Raw genomic sequence first — 16,756 nt, forward strand, 5'->3', positions numbered from 1 at the left:
GCCTGCATCGACTGAGACGCAATCCTGTCATGCTCGCCAACAAGCCTTTCTTGACTCCCTGCCACCCGTATTCAACGTCCCGCATGTCTAATGGGTCGGCTGTGGTCGCGGATAGTGTCCGGTCGTTCGGGAACTTTGACCTTATCAAACGCGTGGAATTGCGAGATAATGACATAGTAGTGTCAAAATGGCAGAGTCGTGTCACCGGCCTTACCGTCGTTCATCTCGATCACGAGGGTATACTCGGCTTCTCTCTCGTAGGGAAGTATTCCTTTACTTATCTCATCCATAGCTCCCCTTGTCAACGGATATTTTGTGGTCGCGACCGAAAGTAGGCTGATCTCAGCTGACAATTTTCCCAACACTCATTTTTCTAGTTTTCGATGACAGTGGGTGTCCACATACTTTAGAACAGTAGGCCTTACATTTCATTGTCGAAACTCATCGTTAAGAGTGATAGTTTGGTCTTCATGGGTTCCGAAAAGTATCCCTACAAGGGTATCATAGACCACCTGGCTAATCGAGGGTTTTCTAATGGCACGAATGCATGGACAGACACCGACCATACAGGTTAGTTGGATTGCCTGTAAATTCAAATACGATCCTCAGTTCACACAGCATACACATCCTCAACCGCCGGAGATCAAGGATTTCTTCAGCTTTTGCCTGTTTTCTTGGACCACATCTTGTACCCGACAATGGTCAAATCAGCATTCCTGACCGAGGCGAGTGAACAGAAGAAGTATGGTTGTACACCTAACCCTTTTTACAGGTCTATCACATCAATGGAAAAGGCGAGGACGCTGGCGTGGTGTACAGTGAAATGCAAGGTCGTCAGAACACTTCCGCAGACCTCATGGCCCTTTGGTTTGCTTCATCTCGATGCAGCTGTACTCTATTCACTGATTTTGTCTCAGTTCGCAGCGTACCTTGTATCCGGTCGGTAGCGCATATCGCAGTGAAACTGGTGGTCTCATGGAAGCCCTGAGGTTGTTGACTGTCGAGCAGAGTAGTCCCTTTTCTTCTTTTCTTTTCCTTAAAACTGATTACCAGGGTTGCACTCAGTTCGTAAATACCATGGCACATATTATGTTCCCCACAATCTGTCCCTCATTGTCACGGGAAAACTTTCGAATGGCACGCAGTCTCTCCTTTCAGTGATTCAAGACAAAGTTGAGCCCACTATCATTGCACACGGTCAGAATCGTGGGCCAAGGCCTGATGGCTGGAAACGGCCGTTTATGGAGACGCCCAGCGCCAACAGAGCACCCATCCAGCAATCAGTCAAGAAGGTTGTCGAGTTTCCCGAGAAGGACGAAAGCCAAGGCGAGCTGGTTATCACGTTTTGTGGTCCATCCCCAACGAATTTTCTGGATCAAAAAGTAAGCAAGCTGTCTTCTCGTGAAAGATTTGCACTGACACTTGGCGATCTAAGGCCCTAGATATATTGGCCACCTATCTTACATCCTCTCCCGTAGCTCCTCTGAACAAGGAGTACGTAGAAGTTGAATCACCTCTATGGTGCGTTTAATTCACTTCGTTGAGAAGCTGTTCTCAATTTTCTGTAGCTCGTATATCTACTTCAGCGAGGATACCCGTGCAACCATGGTAGACTTACCGATATACATAGGATCTATACCTGTGGAACACATAGACGACTTTGACCAGAAGTTTGTCTCGAGCTTACGCCGCATCAGCCGTGAGGGTATTGATATGGATCGTATGCGTATGGTCATTAATAGGGACGAGCGACAGGTATGGGGTTCGATATCTGCAGTCTATAAGGGTTCTTATTTTTTCTTTCCTGTTTAGCTGCGTAGCAAACTAGAATCTTCCAAAGGAGAAACCCTTTCGGGCGCGCTCATCACGGATTTTCTGTATGGCGCCCTCGATGGATCGGATCTGCCAGATGCCTTGGACGAGATGAAGTACTACAATGTGCTGCGAATGTGGTCGAGTAAAGACTGGTCAAACCTATTGAACAAGTTAGTTGTGATTTGTAGCTTGTTTCTCACTAACTCTCTCCCCCAGATACTTCGTTGATGCTAACTATGTTGCAATCATTGGCAAGCCTTCTGCGCACCTTGCTGAGAAGCTTGAAAGAGATGAGAAAGCACGTCTTGCTGTGCAGGTTGAAAAGCTGGGTCCTGAAGGTCTGGCGCAAGCGAAGAAGGATCTTGAAGCTGCCAAGGAAGAACACGAAAAACCGATACCTAAGGATGTCCTTACCTCATTCCCCGTACCGGATGTCAAAAGTATTTCTTGGATTCCCGTAGAGAGTGTACAGGAGACAAGCGAAAGTTTTGACGTGACCCGGACGCAGTCTTCCTTGGCTAAGCATATCGAATCGGATGGTTCTCCGTTACCAATGTTTATCCAGTATGATCACGTCAAGGTCTGTATCTGCCATTCAGCGGTCCACCTTCTTATTAGTCATCTTTGTAGTCCGATTTTGTCTCCATCCATGCGTACTTTTCTCTGGCCAACGTCCCTGATAGACTTCGCCCGTTAGTTGTCTGTTTGACCCTTTGACGTTTATTCTAATCACTGACCATCCACAACAGGCATATTTCGACTTATCTCGCTGCGTTTTTCTCGCTTCCTGTGAAACGCACTTCTGGCCAACATCTGTCACACGAAGAGGTTGTCAATAAGCTAGACGATGAGACTGTGGCGTACGAATCTGCGCTTGGTGTTTCCGAACAATTCACAGAAATGCTGCGCGTTACTTTGAAAGTCCAGGTCGGGCAGTACGAATCCGCTGTCGCCTGGCTCCGCGATCTTATTTGGGGCGCCATCTTTGACAAGGAAAGGTGAGTGGTATTGGGAAGTTGCCTCTCAATCCATTGAACAGTTCGAAGACTCCTTGTTTCCGCCGCAAAGATCGCACAATCCCTTCCCGAGCTTAAACGTGATGGTAATAACGTCTTGTCATCCGTCTGGATGGAATGTCATTTCAGCGCCAACTCGACTTCTCTGGCGAGCGCTGTGCTGTCCCAGTCGGAGTTCGTCCCTAAGCTTATTGAAGAACTGCGGGAAACGCCGGACAAGGTCATCGCGGATTTTGAAGCGTTGCGCACCTACTGTGAGTCAATCGTAGATCATGGAGAGATAAGCAGCCGCTGATGAGCCTTATCAGTGACTGATCCATCTGGCGTCCGGTTTTCTGTGACTGGCAACGTTCTTGGTGTTACGAAGCCTCGCAGTGTCTGGGGAAAGTATTTCGGGAGCCTTCCTGTAGGTTGATATTTACTGTGTGATGCAGAGTGCTAACCCGCCTCGCCAGAAATCCCGCCTCACTCCAATTAGATTTTCGTACGAGACACTTAATGATCTTGGAAGAAACCCTGCCGGAAAGGTCGTTCTCTGCAAGGTCTACTATTCTACCTACTTATATTTCTTCCAGGCAACGGTCGTTAGTTTACCCACTATCGAGAGCTCTTTTGTCAGCCACACCGCCCGGGGCATCCAAGGCTTTGACCATCCCGAATTCCCGGCGCTTAGAGTAGCTCTGGAAGTGCTTAACGCCACGGAAAGTTACTTATGGGTACGTAAAGTACATGATTTGCCCTTGCGAAGCTGAATCTTGAGTCCACTATCTACGATAGCGCTCCATTCGAGGTTCTGGTCTTGCATATGGAGCCTATGTCACCGCGGACAGAGAAGCCGGTTTGTTGTCGTTTATATTATATAGGGTGAGACAGAGTTTGTCTACGAATGCCGATCTCTTACCAACGCTTGGAAGAGCTCGGATAGTATAGCAGCGTTTAAAGAGGCCAGAAAGGTGCTGACTGGTTTGATAGACGGCACAGTAAGTTCTCAGTCGTCACTAGGGCATATGTGCGCTGATGCAATCCGCTCATTTAAGGTTGAGCTAGAGGAGACCACCCTGGACGCAGCCAAGAGCAGCATTGTCTACGGTGTTGCAAGGAATGTCGCAACTCCTGGCACAGCGGTAAGAGCGCATTCCGCCTTGCCAGTTATGGTGTGGTGACTTGAGACATCTAGGCTACTAATTCTTTCCTTGATCAAGCCATAAAAGGCGTGCCTCAGGGCTACAATCTGAAGCTCCTGGAGCAATACCAAGCTGTGACGAAGAGCGACGTGCTAGCTTCGCTCAAGAAGCACGTTTTGCCAATTTTCAGTTCCTCCTCTTCCACGGTTGTCGTTGTCACAACCCCTTCGAAGGTAGACCAGATTGCAGGCAATTTAGAAGAGTTTGGCTTTAAACCCGAGAAACGGACTTTGGAGGTTGTACTTGAAGATGGTACTGATGACGACAGTAGCTCTGAGACTGGCTCACAAGCAAGTCATCATTGAGCCACCGCATACTTACATTTACATAATAGAAAATTAACCAGACGAATGGACTGCTTGGTCCCCCTTGTCGGTTGTGGTCCCATTATTACTTGCGACGACTTCAATCATCCTTTCCCGTCCTTCACCGGGAGATGGCTCCACCTCTTGAAGGAAGTCATTGTCGACTAAAAATCGGATGGCTTGAGATAAATTTGAAACAGTGATTCGTATTTCGGGTAACAGTAGCTTGAAACGCCGTGAGTATGGACGGATTCAGTGGTAAACGCGCCAAAGGAAAATTAGGATTACATTACGTAGTAGATCTGGCCTGGACATGAATGGAGTCCTTGGCGGTTTCTTTGCTTGAGGGGGGGCTCGGAGTAGCTTTGCTGGCGCAACGGATAACACTTCCGTTCTGTTGAGATTAGAATCGAGGTCGCAATCTGGAGGTGCTCTAGATGTTGTTTCCTCCGGTGGCTCATCTCCAGAGTCGGTGTCGGCGTTCACATGGATCTGTTGAGGAAGCTCATCCGGTGCGACAAACGCTGAATCCGTAGATTCCCTGGCATTCACGGTTGGTGGGACCCCATCTCGCCTGCCCGAAGGACCTTGTCTGCTTCCAATGCCTCTTTTAGAACGCTTTCCCCGATCTGCGGACAGGCCGTCTGTCGGATGATTATCTCTACGCCTTTTTCTTCTACCCATTCCCATATCTTCAGGTGTCAGCTGTCCTCGGGCAATAGCTTCCTCAATCTTGCGTTTTTTCTCTTCCACTCGTTCAGAGGTCGGAAACCGCTTTCGTCGTTCGGTTATCCAGGCATCAACAGCTTCTGGTGTATTTAGTAAGAGAGATGTTCCTTGAATCGGGATAGGTTTCCTATAAGCGGAGCAGCAAAATCAGTTGAGACGGTCAATGAAAAGATCGCGAAAGAGGTGCGTACCCTTTCAGGCTAGGATCAGCGTCCCAGTCGTCTTTCTTATTCTTGTCCCATCCAGGCGGGAAAATAAAGTGACGATCCATCATGTGAATCTCGACCGACTTTTTTGAACCCGTGAATGGGCAGCCTTGCCTTTGACATCGAAAGTTGCCAGGCTGATACCAGCTGCCATGTTTCAATGGATCAGTCACTACTCGCTTTCCGACGAGTGGTAATGGGCGAGCATGGTCTGCAGAGGGGTTTGGGAGAGGTTTGTTTGCTGGCGTCCAATCTTGACGCGGAGTATACGTAGAGGAGAATGTATATCCATCTGCAGTCGTCGCGGGACGTGACCTATTGTACGAGGCTTGCACGTAGACATTGTAGTAATGGGGAGTCATCCCGTACGGCGCATACGACTGTATGTATGGGTTCGTGAGCGCGGTAGTCATCGCGCCTGTATCGAAGAAGGGCGGACGACCACTCGTCGACCAGTCCGACGCGGCAGAATTCTGTGGTGGAGGTTGCATGGAAAGTCTATATTGGCACACGTGACCTACGACTTGGTAGGCACGTTTACTAAATACTAAATAGTACTGCAGACATGGATCTCGGAACACATTGGAAGCGGGAACATAATGTGCATACTGTATATCGTCTGTGAGAGTGCCGTACGACAATGCGGCATAGTATACGAAAACATCGAACGCGAGGGCCAGAGAAGTTTTGCGACGAGAGGGGAAGATCACAGGGTACGAACAAAATCGCGTCAAGAATATCGAAGGGAAGACGAAAGCCAATGCAAACGCAAATGTTTCCTGGCCATCTGGGTAGTCAATATCAACGTAGGAGGGCGCAAGAGCAACAAACACGTGCAAGGCGGCCAGGAGAGCACGCAGGCAGCAAGGACAACAAGAACAGAGGCGATCTACGGGAAGGATAACGTTTTTGGGGTAGTTGGACTAGTCGCCATAACGAAGCACAAACACGATCGTGCGATGGCAAGTGGTCCACTCGAGACATTGTCGTGTCTGTTGGGAGGCGTAAGGGCCGAGTGGGGGGCTCTTTATTCCTGTGACTCCTGCTGCTGCTGCTCCCTTCCAACCCTCCTCTCCTTCTCGCTCTCCAGCTGATTGTATAAAAGGAACAAAGCCTTCTCATTGGCCTCGGGCGTACCAACGATAGTAAACATGCGTTCGTTAGTATCGTCGTGCGGCATCTTTGCGATTGATATTTTAGATCCCGAAAGCCGACGGATTTCGGTGATCTTGCTCCCATTACGACCAATGATGCAACCAACCATGTCAGAAGGGATAGATATGTTCTGCGTGCGAAGATTGGTTGGCTGCTGCTGGGTGGATGGGGAATGGGGCGAGGGCGGTGAAGAACCGCGCCGTACTGTGTCACCATTTGACCTGCGGTTGGCCATGGGTCCGGGAGCATAACCGTTGGTCGAGCGCTTAAAGCTAGACCGTTCTTCGCTTGTACCTGCACCTGGGTAGAAAGGTACTGTGCCAGCACCCCTTTCCCAGTCTTCCAACAGGCATTTGCCAATTTCTTCAATGGCACGACCAATAGCTTCTGGGGAGCCCTGGACTTCCACGATACGCTCTGTAGACTGCGGTAGCATTTCTTTGGATGCGACCATGCGAGCGCCGGAAAGTTCTTGGATGGTTTTGATTTTCAAGCCACTTCGACCAATTATGGTACCCATCAAGTTGTGAGAGATCAGGAGACGGATGGAAGTATGACGTGTCGAAGAAGAAGGATATTGGGATTGGGTGCGGACTTGATGTGACGAGCTGAGTGATGATCTGCGTATATGCCTGACGTTGAAAGGGTTAGTAAGGAGGTGGAGGGAGGACATCGAGCAGATCACGGACCTTGGCGACAGATTCGACGGAGCCCGAGACTGTGAGGACACGTTCGTGCACGCCAGGGGTGACCTTGCTGACGCCCGCTCTCACATGGGCTTGTTCTCTCAAATCGGCGACGTTTTTCCCCTGCTTTCCGATGATGACGCCAGCCTCCTTTGTGTTTACGAGAGCGCGAAGAGTGAGGATGTCCTGAGCAGAGGAGGGTGAGGGTGAGCGAGATCCGGCTGGAGAGGCTAGTAAGGAGAGAGAATGAGTATGCTGAATGAACCCCTAGCAAAGATCTCGAGCACACCTGAGCTATGGCGGGCCAGTTTTTCGGTGGACATTGTGTGGAGACGGGGATATGTGATCAGAGTGTGTGCAGATGGGTGGAGCGCTGGGCAGGGCCGGGGGGACGACGCAGGGGACGGGGACGGGGACGGGGCGGGGACGGGCAGGGCGACGACGACGCAGCTGGTGGCGGGGAGAAAACTTGCAGGACGGACGCGCGTCACGCGATTCCCTTTTCCGGATCCGGGCACACGCACAGCCACCCACTCTATGATGTATTCCAGAAAGTCATAATAAAACCGCTGGGCGGGCAGAGATCGCATAGTTACATGCATGGTGTCTTATAGCATCTTATAGCATACAACTCGAGGACATCGCCCGTAAAGCAGGCACCAATACCTAGTACCCATACTCTGCAAGCTTCCCAATGGATGGCGAGGCATCCGAAACTGCCTTTTGGCGCAGCTTGATGGCTGCAATCTATCCAGTAACAGGTCAGCAGACCGCTCATCGCTCATCATCCCCCTTGGCATACCTTGCGTTCATGGAATGCTTGTGCCTTGATCTTCCTCTTCTCCTCGAGCCGGTCAACAACGTCCTTGTAGCCCCAGCCAACCTCATGCGACAAACGCTGATATTTCCCACCGACGTCAACATATATACTTACTGAAAACGTGTCTCCCCCCCTACTTACCTTAACGGTACAGTATTTCCTGCCAGGCTTCAGCCGCAACACCCGTAGAGCCTCAGGTACTACCATCCGCTTCTTGCGGTCATAGGGTGGAGGAACACCCTCAAACAATTTCAACCTTTCAAGCGCTGCAGCACCCCGGGCCGTCTTGTGGGGAACCATGCCTCGGATAGCACGGAAAAGGATTTTGGAGGGAGCGCGATGATGGAAGGGACCAGACTTCTTGGGGTTGACAATGTGGCGCTTGTGAAGGAAGTTGTGGTAGCGCAACTGCATAGTTGTAAGCATACAGCACGGATCGAGTCAAACCCGCCGGTTGTACCTTGTTGCGGAAGAAACTGCCAGAGATATTGATCTCTTCGCACCTCACAACAACAATCTTCTGTCCGGAAAGGACCTGTTTGGCAATGATGGAGGCCAAGCGACCAAGAAGGTGACCCTTTCCATCGATCACGATGGGCGTCGAAGAGAATGTGGCCATGACAGTCTGCGTGAAACAAACAAAAACACAGGCGAAAATTCAGGGTTTGGGTGAGAACGGAAGATTCTGTGCTCACCTGTGTGGACGACGGATAATGAGAAGGCGCGTTCAGAGCAAGTGACGGGCTGCTAACAACTATTGTCCACTTACCTTGAGGGATCTTGAAGTCGTCTCTGTGGGGGAACCGTGTGGGAATCCGAGCCATGACAGCCACCGTGACAAAGAACTGTGTAGCGGGTCGGCGTTTGCCGGTACAATCATATTACATAATATGACGTCCATAGCGTAATCTACAGCTTGTGCCGTTCAATTTGGTCAAAGCCGGACGCCGCTGCCCTTGCAATCCACTCGGCCGTCCCGTACTTGGTGATCGTCCATGGTTTAGCCTCGATATTGTTCTCCTTCCAGTACCCCGCTATCCTGGGTCGCTCGAGCACAGCTGTCCATAGCTTCCCGCACAACTTATACTCACCATCATTCCCAAGCATTCCCCGGATCGATGGAAAAATTTGCGTGACAAGACTGATTGTTGTGGTAACAGCAGCAGCCATGCCTGTCAGTCGATCGGTTTGAAGCGGCACCACCCTGATATTCCTCTCTAATTCGGAGAGCGCGTTCTCGGTATCCTTCAAGAATCGGCTTACGATGCCCCGGATGGTGGTCCTCTGTGGAGGAGCTAACCACTAGACCCGTCAGCCGAGAGGCGCGGATGGGCGTCCGTGACAAGACACACCTCACTATTTCCAGACATCCCAAGTATTCTGACCATGGCGAACAGGGCTGCCTCCTTGACCATTTGAATGCGTACTCTCACTTCGAGTGGTAAGTCTTTCTCCAGCTGCGATGCATGAACACATAAGCGTATGGCTTCACTGCACAGTGCTCACAGTTGTCCCTGCTGGGGCGAGGGCTTCATTTAAATAAGTCAAAATAGTGGAAGTTTCTGCCAATACGAATTCCTGCTGCCCATTTTGCACCACTTCGTGTCTGACGCGCAGAACAGGGACCGCAGAATACGGAAACTTGTCACTAGTGATTTGGCGCGCCTTCTTCCATCGCTCCCATGTAACCACTGGAATCTCCTCTAAATTGAAAGGGACGCCCGAATCTACGAGCAGAAGCAGGATAGGCTCGCCACGAGCTCTGACAGGGAAATATACCAAGTGGAAGCCATGGTCCATGGCTGTTCCAAGGTGTACAGCTTGCAGCTTGTGCATAGGTTATCTGCTTACCAATCCAAACTCCCAAAGCACGTGCAACTAGTTACAAGTTCGCGCAAGGTCGCTACAGTCGCGCTAGCATCCAAGTGCAGCAGTTTCTCTGCATGCCGACCTATCTATTTGCAATCCGTGGTAACCCCAGGCATCCCACTGGATGTCTAGTGTCATGTAGAGGCTAGGCGTCGAACCCCTCCAGCGAAAACATAGTGAAGGGACAAATAACTCCTATACCCAGAACCGGACTTCTGGGAACAAGGTTCGAGGCTGGCAAAGGTGTCGCCTAATTGAAGAACTTTACACGGAAGCTGGCTTCTACTTTCTATTGTCACAATTCACACTTGCAGTGCAAATAAGACCATATGTTAGAAATGATGCTGGATACAGAAGTGACAAGGAATAACAAGTCAGATAGCTGTCTCAGTGAGCTGAATGGGAATGTGAGGGGACTGCCGGCAATTACATGACGAGAGCACAGTACCTTCTGGCGTCTTGACGATATAATTGATGGCTTCGAACATAATATTAACAACGACATCCGCGGAGCAACCAGGACAAACTCACCCTGTTGGACAGTTTTTATTTCATCGGCTTCGGCGTCAGGTATCTCGATGGAAAATTCCTGGAGAGACCAGATCAGTACATGTCCGGGTGGAACGAAGAATTACGTGCCTCTTCCACGGCCATCACGACTTCCACCGTGTCTAAACTGTCAAGACCTAGGTCACCGGTGAAGGAGGCTGTCGGCGAGAGCTATAGAACGAACAATGTAGCACACTGGACGGTAATAAGCTCGCAGGACTAACCTTGGCTTGGTCAACCTTTTCGAAGCCCTTCAGCACATTCATAATCCTCGACTGGATGCTTTCCGTAGACAATCCTGACACGGCGGAGTAGTTTGCCCGGAGCACTCTGTGTGGTGGGACATGAAATGTAGCTCTAGAACGAGTCAGGCTGCGAAGAGCTAGGCGGGCGAAAGACATTCTGGCGAGGCCGCGTCCGTGTCACTGCTGCAAGCAGGTTTAGCGTAGAAAAAAGGAACAGCGTAGACACATACCCGGCTGTCGCCGAGCGCTTAGCTAAGCCACACAGAACCGCGGACATCACGTGCCAAAACGTTACATTTGCGTGACAAGGCCAAAAAATTGAATAACAATCCAACAAGTCGACGAAATGGGAAATTAGTCAATAAGATGTTTGGAATGAACTAGTATACACTTTCTGCATTGAGTAGAATGTGAAGCTTCTACTTTAGAGAATTGGTTTTGAATTTCTTCGAATCTCGAGCGAAAATGCGCCCAACTCCCTGTGTCACACCGTCACATTCACGTGATGTTCGAAGACAACTACCTTAATACCTTTGAAGCACTTAGCCAATTTTGAATCTCTGCAAGTATGAAGCATGGAGTTGCATTCAGAAAATTCTCGAGGACGTCCTCCCATCGTAATCTGATGCTTCGGTTCGTTTTACCACATGCTCTGGGGACTCGTCATTCATGGTATTCTTAGTAACCTTGTCACTGCTCTTTTTGAGCACGAACAGATCAGGACAACCCTTCCGAAGGCGAAGGATACCGCAAGGCTTGCGGAGAAGGTTGGTTTACGATGCAGTACGATTATGTTTCTAAGTATTCAAGGATAGATCATCTCGCTGGGCAAGAGGGGCTCCGAATCTGCGTACAACCGAGCTCAAGCATTCGTGCTTAAACCTGCCGTGCTTCCGAAATTGTTCGAAACATTTGCACAGCGTTACGCGAAACGTCCAGGTGGGTATACCAGGATACACCGCATTGACAACCGCACTGGCGACAACGCTCCCATGGCACTTTTGGAACTCGTAGACAACCCACGCGATTTCAAATTTGAAATGACTGCCCGGGCTGTGGGAAGGGACCTGCTGACTGAACAGCTTCGATGGAACTCTCCTAGAACCGTGCTAAACAGCGGCGTCGACGCTACCCAATCCATTGCCAAGGAGGTCATGCTTAGTGCACGTGAAAAAGGAGAGCTGCGACCCTCAACACGAATCAACTTGCAAAAAGTCGTGAAATATCGCGGAAGTTCGGCTTTGAAGGAAATTGGGAAAAGGGCGAGTGCGTGGGTTGTAAGTATCTTATAATCATAACCTATGCGAAACGTGAGGGTGACCTGGGTTTCAGGAAACCCTTCTGGCAATACCTCTGCAACAGAAAAAGATGCAAATAGCTGCAGATGCATCTGCTGCCGCTAAATACAAAGCGCAAACATCTAATTATGTGGAGAAATTCCCAAAGACAACTATCCGCGCAGGTGCCGCAGTGCCTGGCGATGTGCGATCTGCCATGCGGTTGGCCAAAGGTGCGATTGCACGCCCCCGTCGGCCACCCAGATCTATTTCCCTACCATCACCTGCCCGATATGACTCGCAAACGTTGCATCGTCAGTGAGCCATTGGTGGGCATCTCCTGTTTTTATATATGAAAACAATGGAATCGATTAATTGAAGCTACTCTCCGCCGAGATTCTGTATCAATTTAAAGTTCGAGAGTACCTAAGCTTTCCAGTCAGTCACCCTCGTCGCCTTGGGACAACCCTCAGATGGCAGTGATGAAAACTTGGTCTCAACGAAAACTTTTACTACACCTCCGACCCTCTTATCGAAAGCGGCATACAACTTAGCCATGTCCTCGAGAGGGACCCGGTGAGTAATCATGCTAGGATACGGTATCAGGCTGTGTTTCGGATTGAACATATGCATCCACTCACAATCGGGGGTCAAATTCCCCTGGCCTGATGTAGTCGTGGAGTAGTTCTTCCCAATATTTGTGGACTGGTGCCTGGCCGTTACCTATGAACCTCACACCCTTTTCCATCAATGCCCCGATGTTGAAACCATTGGTGAAGCCGGCGTATGCAGCGATCAATCCACATCGACCCATCTTCCTCACCGAGACAATCATTTCGTTGACAACCTCTGGCACGTCTGTCTCGAGCATAAGCAACTTCAAACCTTTGTGCAGCAACGTCTTTGGTGCATGAAATGTGCCTTCCAAGAACCACGAAATCAGGTCGGAACAGTACAATGAAGAGGGACTCACTGCAATCGATTGCTACATCGAGTCCCCCTGGCACAAGTTCGCGGAGCTTCTTTGGTATGTTTTTCTCTTTACTGAAATCGACAACCTCGAAACCTCCAGAACTTGCCATCTCGAGGCGTGCAGCAACCTCGTCTATGCAAATGACACGACTGGCTCCCTTAAGTTTTGCCCAGCGTGCGACGCACTGACCGATGGGTCCAAGGCCCTGACGAACGGGTAAGTTATTGCACTAGCCCATCGCGCGGTCTGGCGTACCCAAACTGCGACGGTATCTCCTTCTTCTACGCCAGTATCTACGATGCTGTGATAACTGGTAGGAAGGACGTCAGAAAGGTACAGTGCTTTTTCGTCTGGAACGTCATCGGGAATTGGAAGAAGGTTGACTTCTCCGAGGGGGACTCTGACGTATTCCGCCTGACCACCAGGGAATCCACCTGCGAAATGGGAGTATCCGAAAAAGCCTGCGTCGCGCTCGCCATACAAGTAGTTTTGCAACCTAATTCTGTCGTCACACGCCATGTTTCACGACCAACGGGAAACTCACGAGGAAGAGCATGTTTTGTCACAGAAAGAAGACAACTTCTGTTGGCAGTACCTACACCTTCCGCAAGCGATTTGGAAGGATGCCACGACGCGCTGGCCAAGTTTGAGGTTCCTTACGTTGGGACCGATCCGGTCGACCTTTCCCATGAACTGGGTGAGAAACGTCAGAATTGTGACCATACGAAGGGAACGAGTGTGACCTCGTGCCCAAGGATATCACCCTTCTGGAGTGCAAGGATTTCTCCATGATAGAGGTGGAGATCTGACCCGCAGATGGTGGTGCCAGTGACTTGGACGATGACATCGTCGGGCTCGGTGATGTCAGGAATGGGAACATCAATCACGCGTACGTCCTCGGTGCCGAACCATGCAAGAGCCTTCATGGTGGAACCGCCTTCGCGAACCTTGTATTGCTCTTGAACAACAGTTGGGATTTTACCCATACGCTGCGGACGAGTAAGGATGAGTTACTGCGTCAGGAACGAGACCACTAACGGCCTGCGCTACATTAGCTGCGGTCTGCATGAAGAGTCGGTGCTCTGTACGGAGAATGAGAAAGCAGGTAGTAGATTCCGGTGGACAACTATTATATCATTGTCCCTCGAGCGATGACCTTGGCATGACGCGCACATTGACGCGCTTCCCCACGTGACAAATTGTTAGGAGTCGGGAGTTTTTGATCGTGGGAAGCCTCAGCGGTATTGAGCTGGCGCTGGAGGAAGTGTGGCCAAGAAATAAGATGACATTCTACGTTAGATATTATGCAAAAACTGCAATGGGGGATGTATTATCTGCCAGCAGAAAGAGTCCTACAATCTGTCCATGTCATGCATGAAGGGATGCTATGAATCTCAGCTGCCTATTCCACTGCATACTTCATGACCATGGCCAGGAGCCCAACGCTCATCACTGAATATCAGGGAACGGCGGTTCGGTATTAGTTTATGCAACGTCAAAGACATCAACCACTTGCCGAATCGTTCCAAACATTGAATCGATAGTCGCGCCATATGCGGTCTACCGTTACACCGTTTACGTAGTTGGTAGATGGAATCGAAGCACATGGCGAGGGCGAGCGGGGGGATGACGCTCCGCCGAACAACTGCGATATGTCACAATGTACATCCCTCCAAGACCGGGCGCTGTAACGCACGACGACTGATCGAGACGAGCATCGGAGACACCAGTAAGCATGTACACGTACCTCACGTTGGCGACCTTGGAGCGTGATTTCAGGGCATACTTGTACATGGAGCCTGCGTCCAAAACAAGAGTGATACTCTCTCCAGGTTGCAGCAGCACAGCCGTGCTAGTGTTTCTCCCATAATCACGCAGTAATTGAATTGTCGCGCAGTCGTGCATGTCGTTGGTAAAGTCCAGGAGGACTTCATACGATTGGGTGAGGGCAGGCATGTCAGGCTGGCGTTAAGAGTCGAGTGCTTCGAGGAGGGGGGGCAGCTCAGTGGGCAAGTGAGAGATAGGAGAAAGAATAGAATAGCCAAGCCTCGTTGGATGTGAAGCCGTCCAGAGAAGCTTCCTCCTGCTTTTGTTCGCTTTACGGCACACTCTATGGCGCTGTCAGTGTCTCTCTGGACGTCGACTGTGAGTGCAGCAGTAGTAAAGTGTTTGTTATCGTTGGACCTCTGCACGTTACATTTATTCCGTCGCCGTGAAGCAAGGCAACGAGCTGGAAAACAAATAACGCGGTGCAGTGTCGCCACGTTGTTTTCCTTATTGTGTTTGAACGGCGCAAGGGTGTCCCCAGCACACGTTGGAACGGTGAGGTAGATCTATTACACGCCAGGACCGTAGTCGAAACGAGCTTCTTGCAGTGTGCAATACTGGCGCTGTCTAGCTATGGATTATGATACCGAAGCTCTTCACGCCAATTGTCCCAATCTAAGCAACTGCAGCGATAGTCGCCCGTTCTCTCTCAGATCTTAACAACCACCTGCCCCAAAGTATCCAGTGCAACGCGCTCGCACATTGCAGATGAAAGATCAGAATCATGATACGCCTCTAATTATCCCGCGTGGCATCCGGAAATCACAATCAGATGCTTCGCACGCCGTGCTGTCCTCTCCGCGAAAGGAAAGAAATCTTAACAGATACACTGCGTGTGCGGTAAGCTAGCCAACAGGAGACGTGTCGACGGGGTAGCATAATAATTGCACAGTTGTCAGTAGTTACAACTAATTGCAAGGTCGGGAATGTACATGGTTACAGTAATTCTGAAGACTTGACATCGTGTCGGATGGCCATAAAAGTATATTCTCGGCAAGGAGTGGTCACGCGCCATTATACCTTGCATAATGGTTTGGAGTGTAAGGGGAAGGCTCCATTTCTGAAGCACTGGACTGGATTATGCTTGTCTTCCTAGAATTCTCGTGCTCCGGACCTCCATGCGGAGCATAGGAAGACAAAGTGTAGTCACCATAGCCCGCGTTGTTAGCTTCCCTGACAGGCGGAGCACCTGCAACAGTGGACGCAGTGCTCGTGTTCCTCGAGTGTCCATAGCCACCACGGCCATATTCAAACTCTCCAGATGCTCTAGAGTCCCAAGGATCGCCACGATCAGCCATTGGGATATCATCTGTCAGTGGTTTCGTGGAGTCATTGAGTGCCTCGTACTTCTCGTGATCCTCTCTCTGGGAGGCGCCGTAAGAAGAAACGACGAAGTAAAGATAACCCTGTCACAACAGTAAGTGCGGGAAAAAAACGATAAAGAAGAAAAGACACAGAACTTGTACTCCAGCAAAGAATATCCAAGCGGCCCCCATGAGACCCACATCAACCCAAGGGAAGATGTTACACATCGTCTGACCCAAGGTAGAGGTGTCGTTTCCGGAATCACTCGACGGAAAGAACGTATTCTCGCAGTTAGACTGGGCAGTCGAGTGACGGGCAGCAGATATAATGGTCCAAGTAGCGGCTATTGCGAAGGCCGCACAGGTGCATATACCGTGTAGAGTGACATATCTGCGATATAAGATGGGTTTTTCCTACAGAGCCAGTAAGTATACAGAGCCCGACACAGAATTGACACTTACTTGGGCGACACCAAGAAATCCAAGTATCTGAATCGCTGCCCCCACGTAACAGATAATGGCGAAGAGCCAAGGAGCAATAGAGGGAGTTGCCGCTCCAACAACTGCATGACGAGTTCAGTTCAGTTCAGTTCAAGGGCTAGAAACTCACTGGAAGGGGTTGCTACCGAAAGCGTTCCCACTACAATACCTAGTACGAACTGTTCCGTCAGTGTCGTATAAATGCCAGGGTTGACGAGGGGGATAGCGCAGCAGCAATATTCTCTTGGTTTCATGACTGTGACTGAGTATGGAGCGACTTCACCGCAGTCGATGGTAGAAATAAGGACCGCCTCTT

At 50.1% G+C, this 16,756-nt stretch overlaps 10 protein-coding genes across 10 annotated transcripts; 2 read left to right on the forward strand and 8 right to left on the reverse strand.

Moving 5' to 3' along the window:
- Positions 1-83: 83 nt before the first annotated feature.
- On the forward strand, positions 84-4,320 carry F5J12DRAFT_906010 (Metalloenzyme, LuxS/M16 peptidase-like protein; the record flags this gene model as incomplete). Its single annotated transcript, XM_051748736.1, has 22 exons — positions 84-237; positions 293-331; positions 378-414; positions 461-570; positions 619-725; positions 773-867; positions 918-1,009; positions 1,066-1,382; positions 1,436-1,521; positions 1,569-1,755; positions 1,813-1,985; positions 2,032-2,395; positions 2,446-2,507; positions 2,565-2,813; positions 2,862-3,085; positions 3,140-3,237; positions 3,287-3,358; positions 3,407-3,547; positions 3,609-3,695; positions 3,746-3,811; positions 3,869-3,955; positions 4,009-4,320. The coding sequence occupies 22 exons, from the start codon at positions 84-86 to the stop codon at positions 4,318-4,320; spliced, it is 3,159 nt and encodes a 1,052-aa protein (XP_051599588.1).
- A 33-nt stretch (positions 4,321-4,353) lies between these two features.
- F5J12DRAFT_722006 (uncharacterized protein) lies at positions 4,354-5,617 on the reverse strand (the record flags this gene model as incomplete). The annotated part of the gene is made up of 3 exons (XM_051741340.1): positions 4,354-4,545; positions 4,609-5,176; positions 5,241-5,617. The coding sequence occupies 3 exons, from the start codon at positions 5,615-5,617 to the stop codon at positions 4,354-4,356; spliced, it is 1,137 nt and encodes a 378-aa protein (XP_051599589.1).
- Positions 5,618-6,282: 665 nt separating this feature from the next.
- On the reverse strand, positions 6,283-7,419 carry F5J12DRAFT_906012 (uncharacterized protein; the record flags this gene model as incomplete). Its single annotated transcript, XM_051748737.1, has 3 exons — positions 6,283-7,004; positions 7,096-7,326; positions 7,386-7,419. 3 exons carry the CDS (start codon positions 7,417-7,419, stop codon positions 6,283-6,285), a joined length of 987 nt encoding a protein of 328 aa, XP_051599590.1.
- Positions 7,420-7,623: 204 nt separating this feature from the next.
- On the reverse strand, positions 7,624-8,767 carry F5J12DRAFT_835987 (60S ribosomal protein L13a). Its single transcript, XM_051745946.1, has 5 exons — positions 8,686-8,767; positions 8,377-8,541; positions 8,058-8,324; positions 7,899-7,994; positions 7,624-7,843 (listed from the first exon to the last, which is right to left on the reverse strand). Exons 2-5 carry the CDS (start codon positions 8,533-8,535, stop codon positions 7,763-7,765), a joined length of 603 nt encoding a protein of 200 aa, XP_051599591.1. The 5' UTR covers positions 8,536-8,541; positions 8,686-8,767; the 3' UTR covers positions 7,624-7,762.
- A 58-nt stretch (positions 8,768-8,825) lies between these two features.
- On the reverse strand, positions 8,826-9,716 carry F5J12DRAFT_893371 (uncharacterized protein; the record flags this gene model as incomplete). Its single annotated transcript, XM_051747647.1, has 3 exons — positions 8,826-9,218; positions 9,269-9,373; positions 9,423-9,716. 3 exons carry the CDS (start codon positions 9,714-9,716, stop codon positions 8,826-8,828), a joined length of 792 nt encoding a protein of 263 aa, XP_051599592.1.
- On the reverse strand, positions 9,691-10,798 carry F5J12DRAFT_835997 (acyl carrier protein). The gene is made up of 6 exons (XM_051745947.1): positions 10,559-10,798; positions 10,425-10,505; positions 10,317-10,374; positions 10,234-10,263; positions 9,786-10,180; positions 9,691-9,728 (listed from the first exon to the last, which is right to left on the reverse strand). Exons 1-5 carry the CDS (start codon positions 10,733-10,735, stop codon positions 10,173-10,175), a joined length of 354 nt encoding a protein of 117 aa, XP_051599593.1. The 5' UTR covers positions 10,736-10,798; the 3' UTR covers positions 9,691-9,728; positions 9,786-10,172.
- Positions 10,799-11,126: 328 nt separating this feature from the next.
- F5J12DRAFT_835999 (ribosomal protein L17) lies at positions 11,127-12,251 on the forward strand. Its single transcript, XM_051745948.1, has 4 exons — positions 11,127-11,212; positions 11,262-11,346; positions 11,395-11,856; positions 11,912-12,251. Exons 1-4 carry the CDS (start codon positions 11,148-11,150, stop codon positions 12,176-12,178), a joined length of 879 nt encoding a protein of 292 aa, XP_051599594.1. The 5' UTR covers positions 11,127-11,147; the 3' UTR covers positions 12,179-12,251.
- A 31-nt stretch (positions 12,252-12,282) lies between these two features.
- Positions 12,283-13,938, reverse strand: F5J12DRAFT_941942 (GroES-like protein; the record flags this gene model as incomplete). Its single annotated transcript, XM_051749699.1, has 7 exons — positions 13,868-13,938; positions 13,573-13,818; positions 13,374-13,522; positions 13,085-13,325; positions 12,830-13,034; positions 12,498-12,777; positions 12,283-12,445 (listed from the first exon to the last, which is right to left on the reverse strand). The coding sequence occupies exons 1-7, from the start codon at positions 13,895-13,897 to the stop codon at positions 12,283-12,285; spliced, it is 1,314 nt and encodes a 437-aa protein (XP_051599595.1). The 5' UTR covers positions 13,898-13,938.
- Positions 13,939-14,100: 162 nt separating this feature from the next.
- Positions 14,101-15,222, reverse strand: F5J12DRAFT_769745 (uncharacterized protein). Its single transcript, XM_051742233.1, has 3 exons — positions 15,014-15,222; positions 14,577-14,961; positions 14,101-14,514 (listed from the first exon to the last, which is right to left on the reverse strand). The coding sequence occupies exons 2-3, from the start codon at positions 14,783-14,785 to the stop codon at positions 14,334-14,336; spliced, it is 390 nt and encodes a 129-aa protein (XP_051599596.1). The 5' UTR covers positions 14,786-14,961; positions 15,014-15,222; the 3' UTR covers positions 14,101-14,333.
- On the reverse strand, positions 15,223-16,746 carry F5J12DRAFT_836013 (uncharacterized protein). Its single transcript, XM_051745949.1, has 4 exons — positions 16,571-16,746; positions 16,423-16,523; positions 16,117-16,374; positions 15,223-16,062 (listed from the first exon to the last, which is right to left on the reverse strand). Exons 1-4 carry the CDS (start codon positions 16,692-16,694, stop codon positions 15,661-15,663), a joined length of 885 nt encoding a protein of 294 aa, XP_051599597.1. The 5' UTR covers positions 16,695-16,746; the 3' UTR covers positions 15,223-15,660.
- Between the last annotated feature and the right edge of the window lie 10 nt (positions 16,747-16,756).

Source organism: Pisolithus orientalis (assembly GCF_024613125.1).
Source record: "Pisolithus orientalis strain OTSU chromosome Unknown F5J12scaffold_16, whole genome shotgun sequence".
In the NCBI taxonomy this organism is placed as follows: Eukaryota; Fungi; Basidiomycota; class Agaricomycetes; order Boletales; family Pisolithaceae; genus Pisolithus; species Pisolithus orientalis.

Coding starts and splice junctions, on each gene's coding strand:
- F5J12DRAFT_835987 (XM_051745946.1), bottom strand. CDS start 8,535: ATGGCCACATTCTCTTCGACGCCCATCGTGATCGATGGAAAGGGTCAC. Junction 7,995..8,057: donor GGAAATACTGTACCGTTAAG/GTAAGTAGGGGG, acceptor GGGAAATATCAG/CGTTTGTCGCATGAGGTTGG. Junction 7,844..7,898: donor AAGCATTCCATGAACGCAAG/GTATGCCAAGGG, acceptor GTTACTGGATAG/ATTGCAGCCATCAAGCTGCG.
- F5J12DRAFT_835997 (XM_051745947.1), bottom strand. CDS start 10,735: ATGTCTTTCGCCCGCCTAGCTCTTCGCAGCCTGACTCGTTCTAGAGCT. Junction 10,506..10,558: donor AAAAGGTTGACCAAGCCAAG/GTTAGTCCTGCG, acceptor TTCGTTCTATAG/CTCTCGCCGACAGCCTCCTT. Junction 10,375..10,424: donor TCGTGATGGCCGTGGAAGAG/GCACGTAATTCT, acceptor TGGTCTCTCCAG/GAATTTTCCATCGAGATACC.
- F5J12DRAFT_835999 (XM_051745948.1), top strand. CDS start 11,148: ATGAAGCATGGAGTTGCATTCAGAAAATTCTCGAGGACGTCCTCCCAT. Junction 11,213..11,261: donor CATCGTAATCTGATGCTTCG/GTTCGTTTTACC, acceptor TGGTATTCTTAG/TAACCTTGTCACTGCTCTTT. Junction 11,857..11,911: donor AAAGGGCGAGTGCGTGGGTT/GTAAGTATCTTA, acceptor CCTGGGTTTCAG/GAAACCCTTCTGGCAATACC.
- F5J12DRAFT_769745 (XM_051742233.1), bottom strand. CDS start 14,785: ATGCCTGCCCTCACCCAATCGTATGAAGTCCTCCTGGACTTTACCAAC. Junction 14,515..14,576: donor TCCAAGGTCGCCAACGTGAG/GTACGTGTACAT, acceptor CGTGCGTTACAG/CGCCCGGTCTTGGAGGGATG.
- F5J12DRAFT_836013 (XM_051745949.1), bottom strand. CDS start 16,694: ATGAAACCAAGAGAATATTGCTGCTGCGCTATCCCCCTCGTCAACCCT. Junction 16,375..16,422: donor GATTTCTTGGTGTCGCCCAA/GTAAGTGTCAAT, acceptor CTGGCTCTGTAG/GAAAAACCCATCTTATATCG. Junction 16,063..16,116: donor TATTCTTTGCTGGAGTACAA/GTTCTGTGTCTT, acceptor CTGTTGTGACAG/GGTTATCTTTACTTCGTCGT.